The sequence below is a fragment of the Eurosta solidaginis genome, chromosome 2 (assembly GCF_040869045.1).
Source record: "Eurosta solidaginis isolate ZX-2024a chromosome 2, ASM4086904v1, whole genome shotgun sequence".
Classification (NCBI taxonomy): domain Eukaryota; kingdom Metazoa; phylum Arthropoda; class Insecta; order Diptera; family Tephritidae; genus Eurosta; species Eurosta solidaginis.
Window position 1 is genome coordinate 308,823,286 of NC_090320.1, and position 24,231 is coordinate 308,847,516.

Here is a 24,231-nt window from a genome sequence, read left to right on the forward strand (position 1 = left end):
GGTTGATAGTTTAGAGATTGGCCTGTAGTTTGCTACCTCGCTCTTATTTCCAGACTTGAAGATTGGAGTAATAGAAGCCAATTTCCATCGATCAATGAAAACGCCAGTGGACAATGACACATTAAAGATATGGCACAACGGCACGCATAGCGAACTACTACATTTTTTAACCAAAAAAGAAGACAATCCATCAATATCTTTTTTTAAAGAAGATTGTAGGGACGAGATTCCATTAATAATATCTGATTCCGATACCAATAATGAGCCAAAGTCCAAGGAATTAGCTGTATCAGAACCAACCCTAACATCAGAAATATTAGAGTCAACAACAAAATTAGATTTGAAAAAATCAGCAAAAAGGTTCACTGTTTCCACTAAACTGTTTGAACTAATGCCATTAAAATTGACAGAGGTTGGAATATTGGAGCAACCTTTTTTTGTACGGACAAAGTTCCAAAAGGCCTTGGGATTTTGCTTTAATGACGCAATAAAACCAGCCAGGTGAAGTCAGTAGTACAACAACAAAAGTTTGACAGCCCTCATAATACGGCCATGAGTTATAAAGAAGTAGGGAGGGAAAATTGTTGGTACTATTTTGCTAATTTTTTACTACCTTAGTAATGTATTGTGCGGAAAAAACCAAACTCGATATTTTCAAATTGGAAACGGAGACATTTTCTTTCATGTCATGAGAAGAGAAAACAGAGGAAATTGGACATAAGTAGAGGAAGTTAGATGGAAGTCGGAAAAGTAAAGAGAACATGAGGAAGATGGAGAGTGAGCACTGCTACAACAACATCAACATGGAGAGTGAGAGTAAAAGTAAAAACAAGGGCAATGGTTTGAGACAAAGTAGTAAAAAGATTATGAGCAATAGTGAGAGTTAGACTTGGATAAGAGCAAGAGCGGAAATAATAAGAGGAAAAGCGGGAAGATTTACGGAAAAATTAGAGGGATAGGGAAATTTAAGGAGGCGATTAAGGTAAAATATAAAATGCAGAGGGGGAGGAAATAAGAGATGAACAGGTTTAGACAGAGGAGAGGGAGGTGGATAAATAGAGAAGTCTTTACTTTATGTCGGGTTGTCTGTCGGGTTTGATCACTCAGATGGGAGTATTTCATGTTTATCTAAACTTTTCCAAGGTTAGCCAGAGCTGTTAAAAATAAAGTTCTGATAAGCCAACGTTTTTTTTTCCATCAGGTAAATCTATAAGCTCCGATTTGCTGAAGAATCGTTGCTGTAAATCCTCTTGCCTCCCAGATACTCATCCGCAACTTCATGATGCCGTTCCAGATCGTCACTCATCTCATTGACGTCAGCGATATGTTTGTATACTTCTTAGTTGTTGATTCAGCCGTTCAGTTCCGTTGACTAATGACTAAAACCTTTGCATTTCCTCTCAGGAAAAGGAAATAAACCCTCCCACAAAAGGAAATATAGACCGGGCGTTATTTCCTTGCTCGTCACCGAAAAATCAATGCTGTAGATAAGTCAAGAAGCGGCTCTTAAACTTATGAGAGCGAGTATTGTCAAATGCGACCCCATTTTGTAATATTGACTTCACCTGTCTGGTAATGGAATAGAACCTACCTTTCCAAATTGACGTGTTGAATTAATATTTTGGAAAAATTCAATTCCACAAACCCTTAAATCACTCGAGAAATAGTCCTGACCTACTACCGACCTCATATATCTTGTGATCAAAGAACCTTCAGCGCCGTGAGAGGGAAGAAATCAAGAGCTTAATTGAAGTTTTAAGGCCTTTGGACAAATCTACTGCTCTACTATAAACCGCGTTGGTCCCCATAAAAAAAGAAAGTTGTAAATGTCTGGCCCTAAATTTGAAGAGGCGTGAGACTCAGGTCTTAAATTGGAAGCTTATGTTGAGAGGGTTTCAAAAAAAATTTTTTTAATTTTTTGATCCTTCGAAATACAGCCGAAATTGCTCTTTTATTGTAAATTGATACGTAATTTTTTTGGTCCTGAAATCTGCCTATTTGCCTTTAATGTCCCTTCGAGCTATGAAGTCGTTTTCACATTTTTATCCCCCCTAAAGTATCCTTTTTGTTTTAGCAGACGAAAGTCCTTCCATAATCATGCCATTCTTGGTTTTGAACCATTTCCTTAAGTCACAGTTATGGCACTTTTAATGGCACTCATTGTCGCTACCCAAAAATAGAATTACGTTTAATCTGGCTACAGCGGCATTCGTGATTAATTGTCGTCCTGCTTCATAAGAATTTAATCAGGCCTATTAAGTAAACGAATTCCGTTTGAATTGAGTCTGCACAATTGTGCTCACATTGTCACAAAAGGGGTTTTTTTTTGTTTGAAAGCGGCATAATTGCAAATCCAATGAGCATAGTTCTAAAACTCTCAAATGTTTTACTCCACTATCTTGATAATATGCCTTTTTATATATGAGGTGAGTGATTGAAAGGGTTTAATCCACACACTTAAGAAAAACTCTATAAAGAACAAATCCATTAAAATTCTCCTTCCACGATGTGGACTTAAGTATAATAAAACACATAAATTTAAAGCAGATGATTTTTTACTGAGAAGCTTTTCATGGCAGAAATACTCTCGGAGTGCTTGCCAAATCACTGTCGAGGGGCGACACCGCTTAGAAAAACTTTCTTCTAATAGAAAAAAACTTGTTTGCTTGTCCAGTACTGTTCTGCCGGAAAATTGGTTTCCGTAAATTTAAAAAGTGAGCCTCGCTTCCCTTTTTTATTCTCTACTCCAATTTGTTCCACTTTATCTTCCTCTTCTTATAATTGGCCACACCTTATTCCATTATCTCCCACTCTCACTACGACGCCCACCTCAATTCGAAAAAAAATTTGATTGAGCCATATCCGTCCGTCCGTCCGTTAACACGATAACTTGAGTAAATTTTGAGGTATCTTGGTGAAATTTGGTACGTAGGTTCCTGGGCACTCATCTCAGATCGCTATTTAAAATGAACGATATCAGGCTATAACCACGCCCACTTTTTCGATATCGAAAATTTCGAAAAACCGAAAAAGTTCATTACCAAAGACGGATAAAGCGATGAAGGAATGCTTTAAGTTTTTTTATTCAACGTGAGAAATGAAAAGAGGTATAATTATCCCGGAATAGCAAAAAGGAATAATGATTAAAATAAAGACGGAATAAAGGCTGAAATCAAAAATGAATGGGTATTCATGGATTGCATTCCCTAACAAATCTATCCGTTTTCTTATGTGAACTTTAAAATCCTTCTGCACTTTAAACAGGAATTTTGTTCACAAAACATGACTTTATGGGACAGATAAACCTTAACGTAAATTTGAATTAACATCATAAGTTGTTTTAAAGTAAAAAGTACCAAAATCCCGGGGCTAATCACCTGGTCCCGGAATTGCCATATGAAATCCCGAAATTTCCGGTAGCGCTAAACTTAAGATAATTAGAGACCCTAGTATTTAAACTAATAGTGCACCATGATTGTATTTCCAATGTGGATATTTGACACTAGGGTATCCATTGAAAAGAATACATTGTGAACCCATTGTAATACATGTATATTCATGGGTACATCCATATGCAAATAAAAAGTGCTTTCAACTTATGATAGAAGACAAAAGCAGATGATCGTAAGGCAATGGTTGCAAAAGTTGTATAGAAATAGCTAACACGATTTAGAGCAGATAGTTGATCTATACAGCATCACACGTAATTAAGATGGCCTATGCACACTGGACCTCAAGTTACATAGTACTTATATTACTTTAAAACTAAATGCCAAAGCAATCTGAGCAAGAATATTGTATTTATAGCTACAACACTTGAATGTCTTGTTTCGAAGTTTGCCATCAACATGACAAAGACGCTGTCGATTGTTATGTTGCAGTTATCAAATTTTCCTTAACCGTATTATACTATACTTTCTATATTTTGTTGCTGTTTCTTTATCACACTGTCTTAGAGTGGTTTTTGCACTAACTGTGGCCTCAATTTATACACTTGTCAAATGTGTACCTGATAGCATGGTCCACCTTTGTAAAACTCCTATAATAAACTTGTATTTGCAACCTTCGTTATATGACTTATACACATGCATGTATTCAAATATGCATTTACATATACATACATATTATAAGCGTCGGTCAGCTACTGCGCTAGTTAGTTTACCATCGGGTCTCCTTGCTTTGTACGTGATTATAAAATACGCATATTTTTATACTCAGCGTGCTTTGCACACATAGTATATTAACTTTGATTGGATAACGGTTGGTTGTACAGGTATAAAGGAATCGAGATAGATATAGACTTCCATATATCAAAATGATCAGTGTCGAAAAAAAATTTGATTGAGACATGTCCGTCCGTCCGTCTGTCCGTTAACACGATAACTTGAGTAAATATTGAGATATATTCGCCAAATTTGGTACACGAGCTTATCTGGACCCAGAATATATTTGTATAGAAAATGAGCGAAATCGGATGATAACCACGCCCACTTATTATATACATATATAACATTTTGGAAAACACAAAAAAACCTGATTATTTAGTAAATAATACACCTAGAATGTTGAAATTTGAAGTGTGGACTGATATTGAGCCTTGATAAAAATTTGAAATTTTTTTTAAATAGGCGTGGCACCGCTCACTTGTGATAAAATCAATTTTACAAATATTATTAATCATAAATCTTTAAACCTATCGTAACAAAATTCGGCAGAGAGGTTGCCTTTACTATAAGGAATGCTTTGAAGAAAAATTAACGAAATCGGTTAAGGACCACGCCCACTTTTATATAAAAGATTTATAAAAGGGTCATGGACGAATAAAATACGCTATATCTTTGCAAAAAAGAGGTTTATATCAATCGTATTTCATTTCCCAAGTGGATTTATAACAATAAATAGGAAAAAATTCAAATTAAAAAAAATGGGTGTAACACCGCCTCTTTTATGACTAAGCAATTTTCTATGTTTCGACAGTCATCACCCGAAGAAATATTAACATATCGTAATGAAATTGTGTACACATATTTTGCTCATAGCAGAAAATATTTCTAGTAAAAATGGACGGGATCGGTTAAAGACCACGGCAACTTAGATATAAAACAAGTTTAAAAGGGTCGTAGACTCGAATAATAAGCTATAACTTAGCAAAAAATAGTTTTGAATCAATGATATTTCACTTATCAAGTTTTATTGTAAGAGGAAATGGGGAGACATTTTTTTGTTTAACGAGCGGTGCCACGTAATTTATCTGAAATGAAATGTGCAATTGTAGCTCACGCTGAGTATATAATGTTCGATTACACCCGAACTTAGACACCCTTACTTGTTTATTATTGGTATGGTATGCATGCGCGTAGCTAGGTGGACGGAGACGCAACAGTGGCGTGACTGTCAAGGCGTGAATGCACCGAATCCTTCTTTGATTACATCAATTTCTTAGTTTGTCCTCTTTACCCAGGCCAGAGAAAGTGGTACTTTTTTTAAGACCAATATATCACTATCTCGCCGTGGTGTGATGGTAGCGTGTTCCGCCTACCACACCGAAGATCCTGGGTTTACGCCCCGGGCAAAGCAACATCAAAATTTTAGACACTCCGAGTGTACTTCTGCTATGAAAAACTGTCAGTGAAAACTCATCTGCCTTGCAGATGTCGTTCGGAATGGGCATAAAACAAGCAGCCAATTTGTAAGAAAAATTAAAAGGAGCACGACGCAAAGTGGAAGAGAAGCTCGGTCTAAAATCTCATCGGAGCTTATCGCGCCTTACATTTTTATTTTTTCATATCAATATCATAATCATAAGTAACAATTGCACTTTATAAATAGATTCTCTTACATTTACTTTTCATAAAAAAGTCCGTTAAAAACATCTCATTTTACAATTGATTTTGATTTAATTTTTCTTCGTCAAAAATATATTTAATAACCTTTTTTTTACGTCGGAGAGTTTACTGGAGAGGTTGCAGAAAACTTTAGGACTTATGGAAACAACGTATAAATATATGACAACAAAGCAATATTTTCTTCGTCTGGTTAGGTTTATTGGTTTATACTACAGACACTACAAGTATCAAAGTTTAGTTAGGTCCTCTTCGTAAAAAGTTGAACATAATGTTTTTGTAAAATGCTGACTGTCAGTCAGTCACAAACGATTCCAATAATCGAAATCAACATAAAAATCTTTGTTTAACTATTTGCTATGGATATTTTCGATATAGAAGGTTTTTCTTGAGGAAAAACTTTCATTATTAATAAAAAAATTTAAAACATTTTATGTGATGGATTTCTTCCTTCAACCATGATATAAAAAATGGAGGTATTTCCATTTAGTGTGACGTGAGCCACTTGACTTTTGCGGGGACAATAACAATAAAAACAAGCTACCAGATTGAAAAGTGTTACGAATTTTTCTAATTTTGATGGATTTCATATTTGCGGATACGACTAAATTACTTTCATAGTTATTTTAAATACAAAAGAAAAAAAATGAGCCACATGCTTTGGAAATATTTTAATACGAAACATCAGCCTAGAAAATAAGGTTTTTAATAAGTTTTTCGAACTTCCGAAAATTACTTTGGTGGAAGAAACATGGATCGAAGTATACAAAGCAAGGGAACATAGCCTTCTTAAGTGTCCATACTTTTTCTCAGAACATGTTGACAAAACATACACGTTTGTCAATTAATTGCCCCAAGAAGGTCTTTATAAACCGACATCGCAATTTTTAAAGAGTTTATCATACTTAAAATCAATTTCTATGAAATTGAATGGTGATAAATTGGCTACAAGTTCACATTTTTTATTTATTGTATAATTTAAGCGTAGCGCTTGAGGAGGGAATTGTAAAACCATTTTTTAGGGAGAACATTGCCCTGTATCTCTGCAGGTTAACCACTAGTTATGAGAGTTCGTTTGCCCGTTGTACCAGGGGCCACCTTGAGGCAAGCCTCGGCTATACACATTCTGTGCCCTTTTACCATTGACATGGATGTGGCGTCCCACAAACGGAACAAATTAAACACCTACCACTCACTACAGACTTTGGAGGTACACTTTAGCTCAACATGCCTTGAGAAATATCGACTGTAGAGGCATGATAATAGGGCCATGCTAGAACAACAAGATTTTTCCTGTATTTTTTTCTGTCTAGGAATAAAGCTGCCATAAACATATGAGTAATTAACCAATTATGAGTCACTATTTTTCAATAAAATTGCGTATTTTATTGTATTCTGAATGTATTCTGAATAGATATGTATGCTCATAAACCGTGCTAAAGCATATTATTGTTCAAGGAAATTTCCATCCTGAAAAAACACAATTTCGCCTTAAACAGCAACGGTATGGCAACGCTTCTAGCAAAACAACAAGCATTATGAAACTTCTAAAATCCCCAAATACATCAAAAAATTTTGAGTGGAACTACCTTTTTTTATAGCATGCCTTCAACAAGTTCTATATTCTGAAGTTCCCCAAAATTTTGCTTCATTTTTAAACATTTTATGTGATGGGTTTCTTCCTTCAACAAGTTCTATATTCTGAAGTTTCCCTCAATTTTGCTTCTAGCTACGCTCTTGGCTGTATGTTGACCAACTTGCTCTAGTTGAGTAAACTTGTTTTGCATGCATTTATGATGACAATGCACTTGACAAATCCTAACATAACTTAATCTTCCAAAAGGAATAACAACTAAAACCGAGTTATAACACTATTTAATTAAAATTTAAGTACGGTCTTATGGAATGATGCCAAATTTTCTTCTGTGTTTTATTCGCTGGGTTATGTTTATATTTTCGAAAAGTTCATAAACCTCATCATTTAACTTCTTCATTCATTCATTGTAAAAGCTTAGTGCGTGAATTCCAAAGAAAACTTTATTGCCAACTTATAGATTGAAGTGACCGTTTAATTCTAACAGACTGATCACCAAGAGTAAGCCCCAGCCCTTAGCCATTGCTGATAAATTTCCAATTTCAACTCCATCAAAAGTGAACTCTCCTCCCGTTTGAGGTGAAACGGTAGCCCGGGGATTCTCCTAGGACATCAACTTCCATTTCAGAGGCATCGCCGTGCTCAAAATACTACTTGCTTGTATCGAAAAAAGACAAAACTCATATTATTTTGGCACATATTAAAAGTCAAACAATAGGATGGTCTAACCGAGTTAGGACAAGACTATAAAATAATCCGTTTATTAAGCTGGCTTGTTAAATAATGATTACAATTTTTAATGCTTATTAACTACATTGATTGATTGCCAGTCTTTGACTTTTTAATGATTGATAATTAGTTGATTTCATTCAAAAGTTATTTGATTATTTATTTTAATGGCATGATTATTATAATTACTTGATTAATTTAATTATTATCAATTACATATTTGTTATAATAATTTGATTAGTAGCAACTAATTTTCAATATTTTTATTATATAATTAACACATTTAAATCATTTTTTTTTTTTGAATAGAATTATTTTAAGGATGACGTGTAGCGCTAATTATTAATTATGTAATTGTTTAATTTTTATTAATTATTGGAGTACTTTGAGTTGTTTGATTAATATTATTTAATTATTTTTAATTAAATAATTGTTTCTGACCTAATTATTTTTGATTATTTTTTAATAAATAATTGCACAAATTATCAAAAATTGCAAAAAATTATTAATCACTAAGATTAAAAAAGGCAAAAAAAATTAATGATTGTTAAAGTTAATGGAAATTCAACATATTTAAGTATATAACATTGCAATTCTGCCGTCCTAATAAAGAATGTGGGTATCTGCATTCTCACCGAAACTGAGCTATTGAATATAATGTATTTGTATATTCCAAAATATTTATGCTGTTTTTTATTTACAAATAAATGTTTAAATCTAATTTGCATGTGATCTTTCTATTTGTGCAAAAAAGAATTCATATCTTGAGTCCTTATATGCGAAAAAGCCGCCCAAGTAGTGAAGTTACTTAAGAAAAAATGTAGATATCCACATTCTTTATTACTAGGGAATTAAAGCCGGCTTTTCCATTACAAGACCAATTCTCAAGCTAGAATTGGGCAAACTAGTTCCGAAAAATCGTATTAAAGTACCAATGGTAAAAGAATATTGTCATAAAGATCCATGTTAAAAAGCGTGGTATTAAATTGACAATGATATACATAAGAACAGTATACTCTAACTTTTTTGCATTACTCGTACTAAAGTCGGTTCTAAATGAGGACTATGTTTATTGCCCTTTGACTATAATCTGGCATTTATGGTGAACTGTACATATTTTTCTCATAGCGATTGTTCATTTAATTTTTTTTTACATATCGCTCATTTACTTCAATAGTGTCATAACTCAAAAAACATGACTTTTGAGTTAATAACATATAAACGTACCCAGTATCATGATCTATGTTGTATAAAAAAAGCTTTGTGGTCAGTTAAAAATTTACCACGTGCTATAAAAATTAAAATGTGCCTTTATATGCGCAACATATGGCAGTTGAAATCTTTGAATGGCCCTCCTGGAAAATTGTGTTTTTTGAATTATGACACTATTGAAGTAAATGAGCGATATGTATATTATCATCAGTTATTTTCTTTATTCGCAAGTATTGTGTGCCCTGAAACTCTTGCAAATAAACATATTTTATTCTTTCATTCTGATTGCCTGAAAAAACTTACCACTTTCCTTTTTTTACATTCAAAAAAGTACCCAGCATTCTTACGAGCCTAAGAGCATAGTTTAACACGGCCTTACCCAAGTACGAATTTTTAAACTTTAATCAAGTCCCGAACCATTTCTTAGTTTAACACGGCCTTACCCAAGTACGAATTTTTAAACTTTAATCAAGTCCCGAACCATTTCTTGATTTTTCTTTTATAAAGAAATATATAACGATAGTATTAAAACTTTTTCTAGCATTTCCGCGATCAGTGCATTGACGGCAGCGGCTTACCTCTACTCACTGAAGATCATCTGCTTAACTCATTGGGAATGAAGCTGGGTCCTGCGTTAAAGTTACGTTCTCTGCTGGCGAAGAAACTAGGTGGTCCTTGTCCATGTGTAGCCTGTATATCGCAAACACGACAAATGTTATCTTTTCAGGCTGCAGCTAAGGGTGGAACAGTAATTCCAGTTGCAACTACATCAACAGAACGCCCAACAGCACCAGGAAGTACAGACGAGGATAATTCCGATACCATAACCATAACTAACATATGTAACAAAGCAATGAAAGCGCATGACGAAAGACGAGAATTTGAACAAAAAGTTATAGAAACGCAACAGTCCAGCAATACTGAAAATGGCAATAACTGCGCTGCTCTCACTCTGCAGATATGCGCCAATATTTTTAATAACGAGGCAAACAATAACAATCACATTAATGAAAAACCAAATAAGGATAACAAGAGGGGCCTTGCTAAGCTCTCAAACAAATCATGTAACAGTAGTATCGACTGTGTAATAAATCCCACTAATAACTCTTTAAAAAGTGAAGACTGCAAAAATAATAATAGTGCTGGCGACAGTAATAGCGCAAAAAATGTGAATTTTCAGCGGACAAGAAGTGGAGATATTGCTGATGTTGGCAGTTAGTTTTTGGTTACAAACGTTATCAACATCTTCTTATTAATAGAACTCAAACCGAGTTAAATATTTAAGAATTGTTTAATTTTAGGGACATTTTCCTGCGATGCATGTAGTAGGTAACAAGGAACATATGTACATATGGGCGAATTCCAAATAAGTCCTCACGAGCCGAAAATCAAAAGTGGTCAGACTTTTTTCTATCACTTGGTCAAATATATGTGTGAAAATAAAGTAGCTTGTTGTTCGCCCTCATCCTGGACAGAGGAGCATGATTTCAAAGAAAGGCTTCATCGGTTTTGCGAATTTGGCTGTTTTACTAACGAACTATAACGTCCTTTCTTTATATAGTTGCGCTGTTTTATCCAGATTTATATATTTGATTTAATTAACTTTTGTTTAGCATTAAAAAAATATATAAAAAACTTTGGAAAACGCAGTTTTTATAAATTGATCCTACCCCTATCCATTAATCGCGTCCGTTACCACAAAACAACAAAAATTGATCTAATAAGTAAAGGTGGACTTGAAATTAAAAAAATCTTTCAAATGTTAAATGGTTACTTCTTGACAAAAATAAAATAAATTTTTCCGGAAAGTTCGGGAAATATATTTTATTTTGTCAACAATTTTTCACGTCCGCTACCCCTTTTTAAACGGTTTTATTTACATAGCTTGACTCTGTGTAGTAAGCGAACAGAATTTTGTAATTGAAATTTAAGTAACTTTTCGATAAGCTACAAGCTTGAATCTTGGAATATAGTTCACCGGGTTCTGAACTGACAATGCAATAATAAAAACTAAGGTGGCGCATAGATCGAAATATTTCAAAAAATCGTATTTGTTGTCCGATTTGGCTCATATTTGGAACACATAAAAGTGCGTGCACGCTAAGCGACGCGACACGTAGCGACACGTTCCACAAAATATTCGCGGAATTTTTGCCTAATTGGAATTGGTCAACTTGGTCGTTTCGTGTCGTCCGAATGTCGCTAAGTGTGCATGGTTCCATAACAATACATGCAAAGAATATTTTGTCGCTACGTGTCGCGTCGCTTAGTGTGCACGCACTTTAATACATACCTGAATAGAAAGCGACATATGAAAAAATCGCACCTGGCGCAAAGATCGAGATAATAAAAAAATCGTATTTGTGGTCCGATTTGGCTCATATTTGGAACAAAATTACATACAGTACGGTAGAAGTGACATGAAAATAATTTGCAGTTGTATGGACAAGCATAGGTGGCGCTGAGTCGAGTAAAGTCTTTGGAAGGATTATGTTTTGAGGATTCGATTGTAACAAATTGTCCTTGCAATAATAAGTCACTAAATGAACTAAGTAGAATGGGAAATAGTAGGCAATTAAATAAAGACTAAAAACTTGAAAATAAAATAATAAAAAAAAATGTTTAAGTTAAACGGTTTTATTGAAAACAATACTTACAATAAGTATTAATAATAGTAAAAGCTAGAAAATAATTAGGTAGATCCTAGGTACTAGTCATCACACTCCTCATCAATCTAGTGCGTTGATCAGAAAATTAAATAAAAGCCTTGGACGCGGCGAATTTCTATTGATAGTCATAAGTAAGATCAACTGAACCTTAATCAGGTTGTGCTACGCCTCACATTTTAAAATATTTCACGCGCCGAACGCTTTTATTTAATTGTCTGATCAACGCCTTAGATTGATGAGTAATGCCTAGTCATCACACACCTAGGACCTACCTAATTATTTTCTAGCTTTTAGTATTATTATTACTAATGTAAGTATTATTTTCAATAAAACCGTTTAACTTAACCATTTTTATGCTCAGCTGAGCAGAGCTCACAGAGTATATTAACTTTGTTCGCATAACGGTAATCCGTAACGGCATAAACTAATCGAGATAGATATAGACTTCTATATATCAAAATGATCTGGGTGAAAAAAAAAATTCATTTAGCCATGTCCGTCCGTCCGTCCGTCCACCTGTAAACACGATAACTTGAGTAAGTTTTGAGGTATCTTGATGAAATTTGGCATATAGGTTCCTGGGCGCTCATCTCAGATCGATATTTAAAACGAACGAAATAGGACTACAACCACGCCCACTTTTTCGATATCGAAAATTTCGATAAAAGACGGATAAAGCGATGAAACTTGGTAGATGCGTTGACCTTATGACGCAAAATAGAAAATTAGTAGTGGCACCGCCCACTTTTAAAAGAAGGTAATTTAAAAGTTTTGCAAGCTGTAATTTGGCAGTCGTTGAAGATATCATGATGAAATTTGGTAGGCACGTTACTCCTATTACTATATGTGTGCTAAATAAAAATTAGCCAAATCGGATGACGAACACGCCCACTTTTGAAAAAAAAAAATTTTTAAGTCAAATTTTAACAAAAAATTTAATATCTTTACAGTATAAAAGTAAATTATGTCAACATTCGACTCCAGTAATGATATGGTGCAACAAAATACAAAGATAAAAGAAAATTTCAAAATGGGCGTAACTCCGCCCTTTTTCATTTAATTCGTCTAGAATACTTTTAATGCCATAAGTCGAATCCAGTCCATGTGAAATTTGGTAGGGATATAGATTCTATGACGATAAAAGTTTTCTGTGAAAATGGGCGAAATCGGTTTAAGCCACGCCCAGTTTTTATACACAGTCGACCGTCCCTCCTTCCGCTCGGCCGTTAACACGATAACTTGCGCAAAAAACGATATATCTTAACTAAATTTAGTTCACGTACTTATCTGAAGTCACTTTATCTTGGTATAAAATATGTCCGAAATCCGACTATGACCACGCCCACTTTTCCGATATCGAAAATTACGAAAAATTAAAAAAATGCCATAATTCTGTACCAAATATGAAAAAAGAGATGAAACATGGTAATTGGATTGGTTTATTGACGCAAAATATAACTTTAGAAAAACTTTGTAAAATGGGTGTGACACCTACCATATTAAGTAGAAGAAAATGAAAAAGTTTTGCAGGGCGAAATCAAAAGCCCTTGGAATCTTGGCAGGAATACTGTTCGCGGTATGACATATATAAATAAATTAGCGGTACCCGACAGAAGATGTTCTGGGTCACCCTGGTCCACATTTTGGTCGATATCTCGAAAACGCCTTCACATATAAAACTAAGGGCTACTCCCTTTTAAAACCCTCTTTAATACTTTTAATTCGATACCCATATCGTACAAACATATTCTAGATTCACCCCTGGTCCACCCTTATTGCGATATCTCGAAAATGCGTCCACCTATAGAACTAAGGCCCACTACGTTTTAAATAATCATTAACACCTTTCATTTGATACACATGTCATACAGACACATTCCAGGGTTACCCTAGGTTCATTTTGCTAAATGGTAATTTTCCCTTATTTTGTCTCCAAAGCTCTCAGCTGAGTATGTAATGTTCGGTTACACCCGAACTTAGCCTTCCTTACTTGTTTTAAATTATTTTATTTAATTGGTTGGTCCATACATCGGCCTATAACTTTATTTCTGTTTATCAACGAACAAAACTTATATGTTGTTATAAAGGGTCTTTTTGCTCTTTCAATGTATAAACTGTTATAAGATCTTTGGAGATGTTATAACTATATGACACTACTTTATTTTGACTTGGATTCCAAGCTAGAAAAACTGACGAAACTTTATCGGAACTTCAAAAAAAAAATAAAAAAAATGTGTAACATGAGAAAGCGAGACCACTATTAAAATTATCGAGTTTGACATTTTTTTGTTACGTTTTAAATTTTATGTTTTCATTAGTATTTTTATCAATAAAAACAATGCTAATAACACGAGAAAATTATTTTGGTCTCTGATGATTCACCTTTTTCACAAGAAAGTTAATTTTAGATGTGTTTTAATGCACACATTTTCAAACTAAAAAGAAAATTTTCATTTGTCAGAAAAAATAAAGAAAAAACAAACTGGCTCGCTTGTTTTTAATGAACTAGATTGTATTTTCTTGTATTTCGTTAGTTTTTTGAGATTTAGTTTACACACTTACACCAGGGGGGGCAAAATTTAAATCTTATCTGCTTTAAAAAAAATAAATACCTATATTTGTGGACTAGAAATGGCCAAATAGGAATATCCTAGCCAAATTTCAATGGATTTATTATATTCCTGAGTTTTTGAACGCAAAATTAATTATGGCCTGTTAGTTAATACTCTTCTATACATAGTGACTATCAAAATAGTAAAGAAAACGCCCAGTTGTAAATGTATGCATGAAACATCGATATATGTATCTATGTGGCATGCATTGGAGCTATGCATTCATGCTGGTGTAAATGCGTATATTTCTCTTTAACACGTTTAGTTTCTCAGAGAACATGCATTCTCTATTTCGCCCGTTGGATTAATGGCCAATGCATATGAGAGCATTAAGAAAACACGTATGTATCCATACGTATGTTTCATACATCCGAAGGCCTATCCCTAAATCGATCAATAGTAAATTATTCTATTATCATTGATATTGTAACGAATTTAGTGCAATTCCGCTTATTTCCAACCTTCTACTACCGTTCGAATCACTAAACTGTTGAATAAATTACTCCACTATTCAATAATGCAAAATGGCCTTTATTAAAGTACTTCACAAAAACACTTCTACTGCTCAACAGATAGCAGAAAATCAAACTGATTCGTCGTGCCTCAGCTGCTGCTTTTATACTGTTTGGTTTCCTCGTTGACATATTTCTAGGCGTTTCTATTTCTAGAATTTGCTATTTGTTCACCGGTTATAAATTTTTCAGCTATAACTACAGATGCACGATTTTTATAGCTTCTCGCATTGCCCATGCTTAAACATCTAAATTAATTTACTAGCTAACCTCTTAATGCTAACTAATTATGCTAAGGTTGCAGTTCCCACAATTTCACAAGTCGAAGACTCGCGTGTGCAGACAGGAATTGCTTATATTGCAATTACCATGATTTCAGTCATTTCGATACCTGACCCGATCGTTGGTTGCGCGTGTGTCGCGCCAGTAGATCAATATGAACCATAAGTACATCAATATGGTCACATGCCTGGCAACGTGAGTAAAGGTTGCACCATTGGTCAGTATTGAGACTACAGGTGGGATAACATGATATCGCAATGCAAATTGTTCCACATTTTTTATGCGTACGCGGATCAATTGTGGTAAATTTGTATACTGTTTAAACACTCCTAAAGAAATCCTCAAATCGTTCTTAAGGAATTTACCAGTACTGCACAACGTATCCTCATGCCTATAAACACAACAACATTTCAGCTCAAAAAATGTAAAAATATGTGAAATTATTGCGTTTTGCTGTGAAATGCATTTTTTGGAATGTTCCAGAATGGCTAAACTTTTTGGTTCTTACTTATCTTAAGGATTATTTCATAGGTTGTAGAAAGTGAAGTTAAATCCCATCAATATCTCAAAAAAATGCGTTTTGGTTTGGAACTCCTCGTGTAGTTGTTTGCTTTTTTATTGAATTAAATTAAATACTGTTTATCTATATACATACCTACTATTGCCACACAGAACACCTCAGTAGCATATTCTACAAACTTTCATAACAAGCACCAATAACGGGTTTGCCGAATAGCAGTCGTCTTTCATGACCAGAATAGATAATAGTTTTACGAAAGGTTTTTGTTTTTGGAAGTTTTGTGATGAAAGACGGTTGTCAGACTTGTTTGTCAAATTGTTATCAAAAGTAGTCCATTTTTTCAACAGCTCTCCCAAATGCATCTGGCTTTTTGTCAAATACCTGTTTTTCTTCTGAAATACATTTAGGTTTTTTGAAGCAAATTTGCCATACAACTTTACAGGTCCTGCTAAGTTTTAGAAAACATTTAAAGGGGTACAGCACTAATTGTAGGAGAATATTGAACTATGTGGGAATCACACGTTATACAAAATATGGTTAGCAATTTGACTACTTTTTTGTTTAAGCCGCGAAGCCTTTCGTTTTTTATTAGGTGCGCCATATTTGCGTAAAGCTCGTACAGCTCATCATTAAATTTCCTTCGATGCATACAGTAGACATCACGAGTTGAACCAGACAACTTCCGGGTAACTCTTCTCTCAAATATAAGATGATCCACTCAGTGATTTAGCAGTAAATAATTATAGTTTCTTGTATTACTAGAGCTGAAAAATATTATACTCTCCCGGTTGCTGTGAAGCTATCCTGCAAATTTGAATAAAATCGACTTACGCCCGGTTTTTCAGTACGAGTTTAAACTACAGTTAAAGTTGACTAGAGCTTAACCCTGCAACTTTGTTCGATAACATAAAATTTCGCTGCTCATCTCAGCTTAAGCTAAAAGCAGGGTTAAATTTTCTCAAGTATATCCAAGGCGAATGCATACTAGGTGGTGGCAAAGCGAATTCAACCAGTTCGCCGTGCAGAAGAATGTCAAGTCAAAAGAAAATTTGCATTGATTGATTGACAAATACAAAAATTAACTGGCATGTTGTAGTACAAGGCGTTGTATGCAAAATAATCAAGAAGAAGCTATCAGCTGTTGGGATAACAACACCTAGTACTGAATTCGCCTTGAGTATATCAAAAAATGTTCGGTGGTGACAAGGCGAATCCATACCAGGTGGTGGCAAAACGAATTCAACAAATTCGATTCGCCTTGGGTGGTGGACTTTTTTATACTCAGCGCGCTTTGCACACAGAGTATATTAACTTTGGTTGGATAACGGTTGGTTGTACAGGTATAAAGGAATCGAGATAGATATAGACTTCCATATATCAAAATCATCAGTATCAAAAAAAAATTTGATTGAGCCATATCCGTCCGTCCGTCTATCCGTTAACACGATAACTTCAGTAAATATTGAGATATCTTCACCAAATTTGGTACACGAGCTTATCTGGACCCAGAATAGATTGGTATTGAAAATGAGCGAAATCGGGTGATAACCACGCCCACTTTATATAACATTTTGGAAAACACAAAAAACCTAATTATTTACTATATAATACACCTAGAATGTTGGAATTTGACGTGTGGACTGATATTGAGACTCTTGATAAAAATTTGAAAAACTTTTTTAAAATGGCCGTGGCACCGCCCACTTGTGATAAAATTAATTTTACAAATATTATTAATCATAAATCAAAAATCGTTAAACCTATCGTAATAAAATTTGGCAGAGAAGTTTCCTTTACTATAAGGAATGCTTTGAAGAAAAATTAACGCAATCGGTTAAGGATCACGCCTACTTTTATATAAAAGATTTTTAAAAGGGTCGTGGACGAATAATATAAGCTATATCTTTGCAAAAAAGAGCTTTATATCAATGGTATTTCATTTTCCAAGTGAATTTATAACAATAAATAGGAAAAACTTAAAATTAAAAGAAATGGGCGTGGCACCGCCCCTTTTATGTCTAAGCAATTTTCTATGTTTCGGGAGCCATAACTCGAAGAAATATTATCGGATCGTAATACAATTGGGTACACAGATTTTCCCTATAGCAGAAAATATTTCTAGAAAAAATTGGCGAGATCGGTTAAAGACGATGCCCACTTTTATAAAATAGATTTTTAAAAGGGTCGTAGACGAAAATAATAAGCTGTATCTTAGCGAAAAAGAGCTTTATATCAATAGATTTTTACTTTTTAAATTGAATTATAACATTAAATTGGAAATCACTAAAATTTTTGAAAATGGGTGTGGCACTGCCCCTTTTATGACTAAGCAATTTTCTATGTTTTGGGAGCCATAACTCGAAGAAAAATTAACGGATCGTAATAAAATTAGGTACACAACTGTTTCCTATAGTAGAAAAAATGTCTAGTAAAAATGGACGGGATCGGTTAAAGACCACGGCAACTTAGATATAAAACAAGTTTAAAAGGGTCATAGATTAGAATAATAAGCTATAACTTAGCAAAAAATAGTTTTGAATCAATGATATTTCACTTATCAAGTTTTATTGTAAGAGGAAATGGAGAGACATTTTTTTTTTTTTTTGTTAATGGACGGTGCCACGTGTTATGTAGAAAAGTAATTTATCTGAAATGAAATGTGCAATTGAAGCTCACGCTGAGTATATAATGTTCGGTTACACCCGAACTTAGACACCTTTACTTGTTTTGCTTTATCCTTTTTTTCGTTGACATAAAAAAAAATAAAAAATAAAGTATTTTGATAATTATTCGAAATTTGAATTTTTTCGAAGTTATAGCAGTTAAAATTCCCTTCGTGACGCCGTCGGCCAACTTTGCTAATTTTTGGCACTCTTGTTAGTTATGTCGTTTTCTTACACCATTTTTAAAGTTCTAAGTTATTGGATTAATTGTGAAAGTAAAGAGTAAATATAATTACATACCTTTATAACATTTTGCTAATTTTATTTGTTACCTCTTTCATAATGGATTATTGTAAAAAATAATAAAATTGAAGGCAAACTTATTTTATTTTTTTAAGAGGCACGTAGCTATTTAACATCCGCAATTTTTTCGTATTTCAAGTCCACGTTTACTTAATGGAAAATTTTCTGATAACTGAAGCGACACATGGATAAAGGCATGGATAATTCCAACTCAAGTTTCAAAATTTAGGGTTGAAAACGTAACTATATGAAGAAAAGACTTTGACGTATAGTCATAAAAAATAATACAAGGCGCTTCTCCTCCAGTTTGCGTCGTACTCCTTTTCAGTTTTTCTTACTAATTTATTGAACAGGACCCACATGTTTTATGTCGACTCCGATCAATTTGCTTAGTGTTTGTTTGAGAAAACTTTTTATAAACTTACATTACGTTTACTTTGCTGTTTAGGAAGCAATTACATATGTAGTACATATGCATGAAACAAAAGAGCTCAATAAATCAGCATTTGCTGTTATGTACGAGAGAACATAGCTTTACGTCTCTGTTATGTAGTTCGTAAGTTATATTATCAAGTAATTGCAGTCTAAGCAAACTCCCGTTTTTACAACTTTTTTTACATTTGTATGTATGTATGTAAAAATATGCATATATTACATATGATTATAGTGTAATATTAGAGCCCAAACGACAAAAAGTCACAGTCTTCCAATGAAATAGTAGGTAACTAAAAGAAAATTATGTAAATTTCGTCGATGCCTTTGCATGAAATCTAAGATAAGCTACTCAAATGTTTAAGGTGAGTTTCAGTCCTCCTTTTTTCCTTGTTTACTAAAGCTAATTTGTTTCTTAATAAATAACAAAACTAGGTTTATAAATCTCTTATAAAATATGGAAATGTTATATTAAGCAGCAACATCGACGGTATTTGTTTGTCTGCAAATGCACACTTAATTGCATTTATTTTTTTCTAGATTTGAGACGAGTTTTAAGCACTCTTAGGTACTACATACATTTCTTTTTGAACGTAGGCATTTAGCTGGGTAGAGTTTTGAAACTTTTGCTAATGCAAATTATTCCCTCTGATTTCCTTTGCATGTTAACGGATTTCTGTCAATTGAGTCTAGGGTGGCCAGACGAGCTTTTTTTGAAAAACACGTTCTAAAAAAGTACTTTCAAGATTTCTATGCTCGAAAGGTCTCGGTTCTACTCAAATTCGTTGTGGCAGTGATTGTTGATGAAGTCATATTGGTACTGGAATTCTTAGTTGACCATGGCATCAATATTGACATGCAAAGAAGGATTGTATAAGAACAAGGATGAGCTACTTAGGTTCAATTTTGACAATGAGTTCAGCAGTAAACGAGTGCTGGTGTAGGAGATTCGACAAAAACCACAAAAGTTAAATGCAGGAGACCAGGCAAAGATTGGTGGAATGAATGGAACACACAAATCAAAACGGAATGTACCTGCGAGAAGAAAACTGGCATTGACAAACCCAAATGTACGCACAAAAACTAAGGGAACTGAAATTTCGTATAAAGAGTGGAAGGGTGCTTTTAAGCCAGGGCTCACTACTGTTGTGAAACGTCAAAAAGATACTGATTATGCAAACCCAGTCCGTCAAGTAGACCATTGACCAAACAACAGAGTGTGAGGCAACGAACCAGGATAAAGATTAGTAAGATGAAAGACAGGTACGACAAGAACAACAATTCGGAAGGTTTCCTGGGGGGAGATTTGGTACTGTTATACAACCCTCACCGGCGGGAAGGTGCTCCATCGAAATTTTAGTGTAGTTGGGAAGTCCCGTACAATGTTGCTAAGCGGATCAGTGATGTCATCTACCACATACAAACAATTGGGAAACCACGAAATAGAAGGGTGGTTCATTTGGAGAGGCTAGCAGCGGTTGGATCAAGAGATTTGTCTGATCAGGTCGATCAGACTACGGTGGAGGGCAGTGTGGCGAATATTAGTAGTTCGATACATCACTATGCTGCTAGTAAATAAATGCACAACAACAGCAAATCAAGCAACCACACATATGTGCATGTAAACCTTAAAGAAAGCAGCCACACATACATGGGAAGCTAAGAGCGAAGAGATTATTTCACATACACACGTGTAGTCATCAGTCAAGAGCAGAAGAAGCCTGATAGTAGTTGAGTGTGGTAAGTTTTAGGGATTTCCATATTTTTTTTTTTTTTTTTTTGTTATCATATGGAAATCATGATTGGGAGGGCGAATGTTGCAACAACACCTGGCAACACATCTCATACTGAAACCAATGCGACATCAAGTCATGTAAGCCAATGTAGGTATCCTTTAGGTATCTCTTTGTTCTTGGCACGTTAAATAAATAGTGTGAGCTGACAGCGAAAGGTAGGAGCAAGAACTCCACCCCGTTAGCCGATTTATAGACGTGCACCCGCTCCTTACTTTTTGCATACACTGTGCTTACTACAAAACGTTGCATGCCACAGATAATAAATTATTTTTGGCGAATATTAGCATTTCGATACATCACTATGCTGCTAGTAAATAAATGCACAACAACAGCAAATCAACCACACATATGTGCATGTAAACCTCAAAGCAAGCAGCCATACATACATGGGAAGCTAAGAGCGGAGAGATTATTTGACATACACACGTGTAGTCATCAGTCAAGAGCAGAAGTTATTACTCGCACTTACACGCAGGATATAATTAGAAGACAAAAGTAAAAACCAGATACATAAATGAGAAATAAGTAAGCAGCTGTTCGAGAAGGTTGTTCGTGAAAAGTCTAGACCGTTGGAGAAATATGCGAACGAAGCAACAGAGAATGTAAAAGCAGCGCAATCTGAGAAATTATCAATCAGTTTGATTTAAACAAACTATTAGTGAAGTACGCGATAATTGTAATTGTGAAGTACTACCCCAAACGTAGTCTAAATTAAAAAACGTTTTACTGTACTGAATATTTCAGTTATTTATTCAACAGTTCATAGATTCGAACGTTAACAGAAGCTGCAAAATAATCAGGAATTTTCCAAAATTCGCTACAATATTAATACTTTTTAACACAAAATTTAGTTCACATTTTCTTTTTATTCTCAATTGTGCATTTTTGGATTTTTGACAGTATAACCATGTAGGCCAGAATCGCGGTTACATGAACTGCTAACGTTTTTCTTGGAGTAGGGCAGGATTGAGAACACGTCCTTCCAATCTCCCAATGATATGACTCCAAGACACGCCCTATTATTATTAAAATGTATTTAAAAATTTGTAATAATCTAAGTTTTAGGCTTAAAACGCCGTAATAATAAATAAATAATAATAATAACGTTTTTCGGTTATATAATAGTATTCCGACAACAAATTTACCGGTAACGTTTGGAATAAGACCGTATTAGTCGACAAGTTAATGGCCAAATACAAACAAATAGTTATACAAAACAGCCTTTGTAAATCTTTTTACTTTTCGAAATGTATAACATAGCTTTTATCGATTATCGCTCAGCCGTTGACTATCTACAGAAATTGACACTGACAATAGGATGGGATGTTTTAATTGTATATCATTTGTGCCTAGTTTTTCAGTGTGAATTTAAACTCAAGGCGAAGTTGACTTAAGTTTAGCCCTGCCACTTCTGGCGCTTAAGCTGAGATGAGCAGTAAAATTGTATGCTATTGAACAAAGTAGCATGGTTGCGAAAAGCGAAGTAATGGCAAAGATATTATACAAAAGAAAATACTCATACTCACGTTCGCTAAGAGATGTATGGAGAGCTTTAGTATGTATAGATTATTAATTAGTCAATAGTTTTATAGTAAGTAAGTTTTATAGTATTTATAATATTTATAAAAATAAAGAATAACATAAATTATGCTATTTACCAGCCTTAATAAGAAAGTGTACTTAATTTTAGTAATATTACTTGTTTAATACAAATATAAGTTCTGATTTAAGCTGGAGACATTGGTGCTTTATCGGTAACCGTATCGGTAACCTTTTAACAGCTGATTCGACCAACCTTATGAGAATCAATGCAATCGATTATTGGTGCCGCTAAGGTCGTAACCGTATCGTAGCCAACCAATTGGGTTTTGGTTTACCGTCGTAACGATAAATAGCTGATTACGTTAGAGATACGGATATAGCGATACGACATACGGCACCAATGACTCCGGCTTTATTAAAATAAATAATACAGCAGTCACATTATTCATATGATAAATATATTTTAACTTTTAAGCTATTTATTACTAGTCAGTATATGAATTATTCTCATTTCTAAATAATAAAAAATGATAAAAGTAACGTTGTACTTATAACTATTAATCTTTATGCGCTTTCCTAAAAATGTCAAAATCTGTTCAAGATTTAAGACATTCATATTTATAAACGAAGTTAATGCCGGCAGCGCCATAAGAAAACAATGAAATGGCTTGCTGCTTAGATAGCTGTGACTCTAGTGCTATTATCCGAAGGTGGAAAGGAAAAATGTTTACTCTCTCAGGAGATATTTACTGTTGAAGTTGACAGTTTTATGTGGTTGTTGTAATTTTGGTGAAGACATTGAGGAAAATTGTCACCTGATTGTGTATGCGATAACATCGCCCGTGCGTCTGTCCATGTTTCGAGACTTTGGAGCATATGACCCACGATTGTCTCGGAGATGTAGTCTTCCCCAAATATGCTGCGCAGGCTACATCTAAAGCTATAAGACTTCGAGCATTCAAAAAAGATGTGATAAAAATCCTCTATGTTTTCGCCTCCGCAGTGGTCGCATATGCTATTTTCTTCGTGTTTGAACCGGTGAAGGTATTCCTTAAAACATCTGTGCCCAGTTAGGAACTATGTTAAGGAGAAATCCACTTCGCCGTGTGTTCGTGCCAGCCACCATACAATCTGGGATGCACCGATACGTCCAGCGCCCTTTTTAAAGTTGTTGTTGTTGTTGTAGCGATAAGGGCACTCCCCGAAGGCCTTGAGGAGTGTTATCGATGTTGATGGTCCTTTGCCGGATGCAGATCCGGTACGTACCGGTACCAAGCCCGACCATCTCGGGAACGACCACATGACCACATGCGACCTTCTAGGCCATACCGCCCTCCCTCCCCCTAGATCGATGACGACTTCGGGGTCGCCAGAGGCTCGGCTGATAATGAAACAGGATTCGCCACGGATAGGTGAGGTTGACAATTGGGCTTGGAAAGCTGCATATGCCATCCGCGAAACCAAGATATTTAACTCATGTGACATGGAGATCTTTCGTGTTAGCTGATGTCTCATATTCTAG

The 24,231-nt window shown here is 34.6% G+C and overlaps 1 protein-coding gene across 11 annotated transcripts in view; it reads left to right on the plus strand.

Moving 5' to 3' along the window:
• Positions 1-11,430, plus strand: part of Samuel (SAM-motif ubiquitously expressed punctatedly localized protein) — a 151,218-nt gene extending 139,788 nt beyond the window's left edge. For all 11 annotated transcript variants that reach the window (XM_067769063.1, XM_067769057.1, XM_067769060.1 and 8 more), the window contains one exon: positions 9,920-11,430. In XM_067769063.1, coding sequence (XP_067625164.1) covers positions 9,920-10,597 — 678 coding nt within the window. In that variant the 3' untranslated portion in view covers positions 10,598-11,430. The remainder of the gene's footprint in view (positions 1-9,919) is intronic.
• The last annotated feature ends 12,801 nt before the right edge of the window (positions 11,431-24,231 follow it).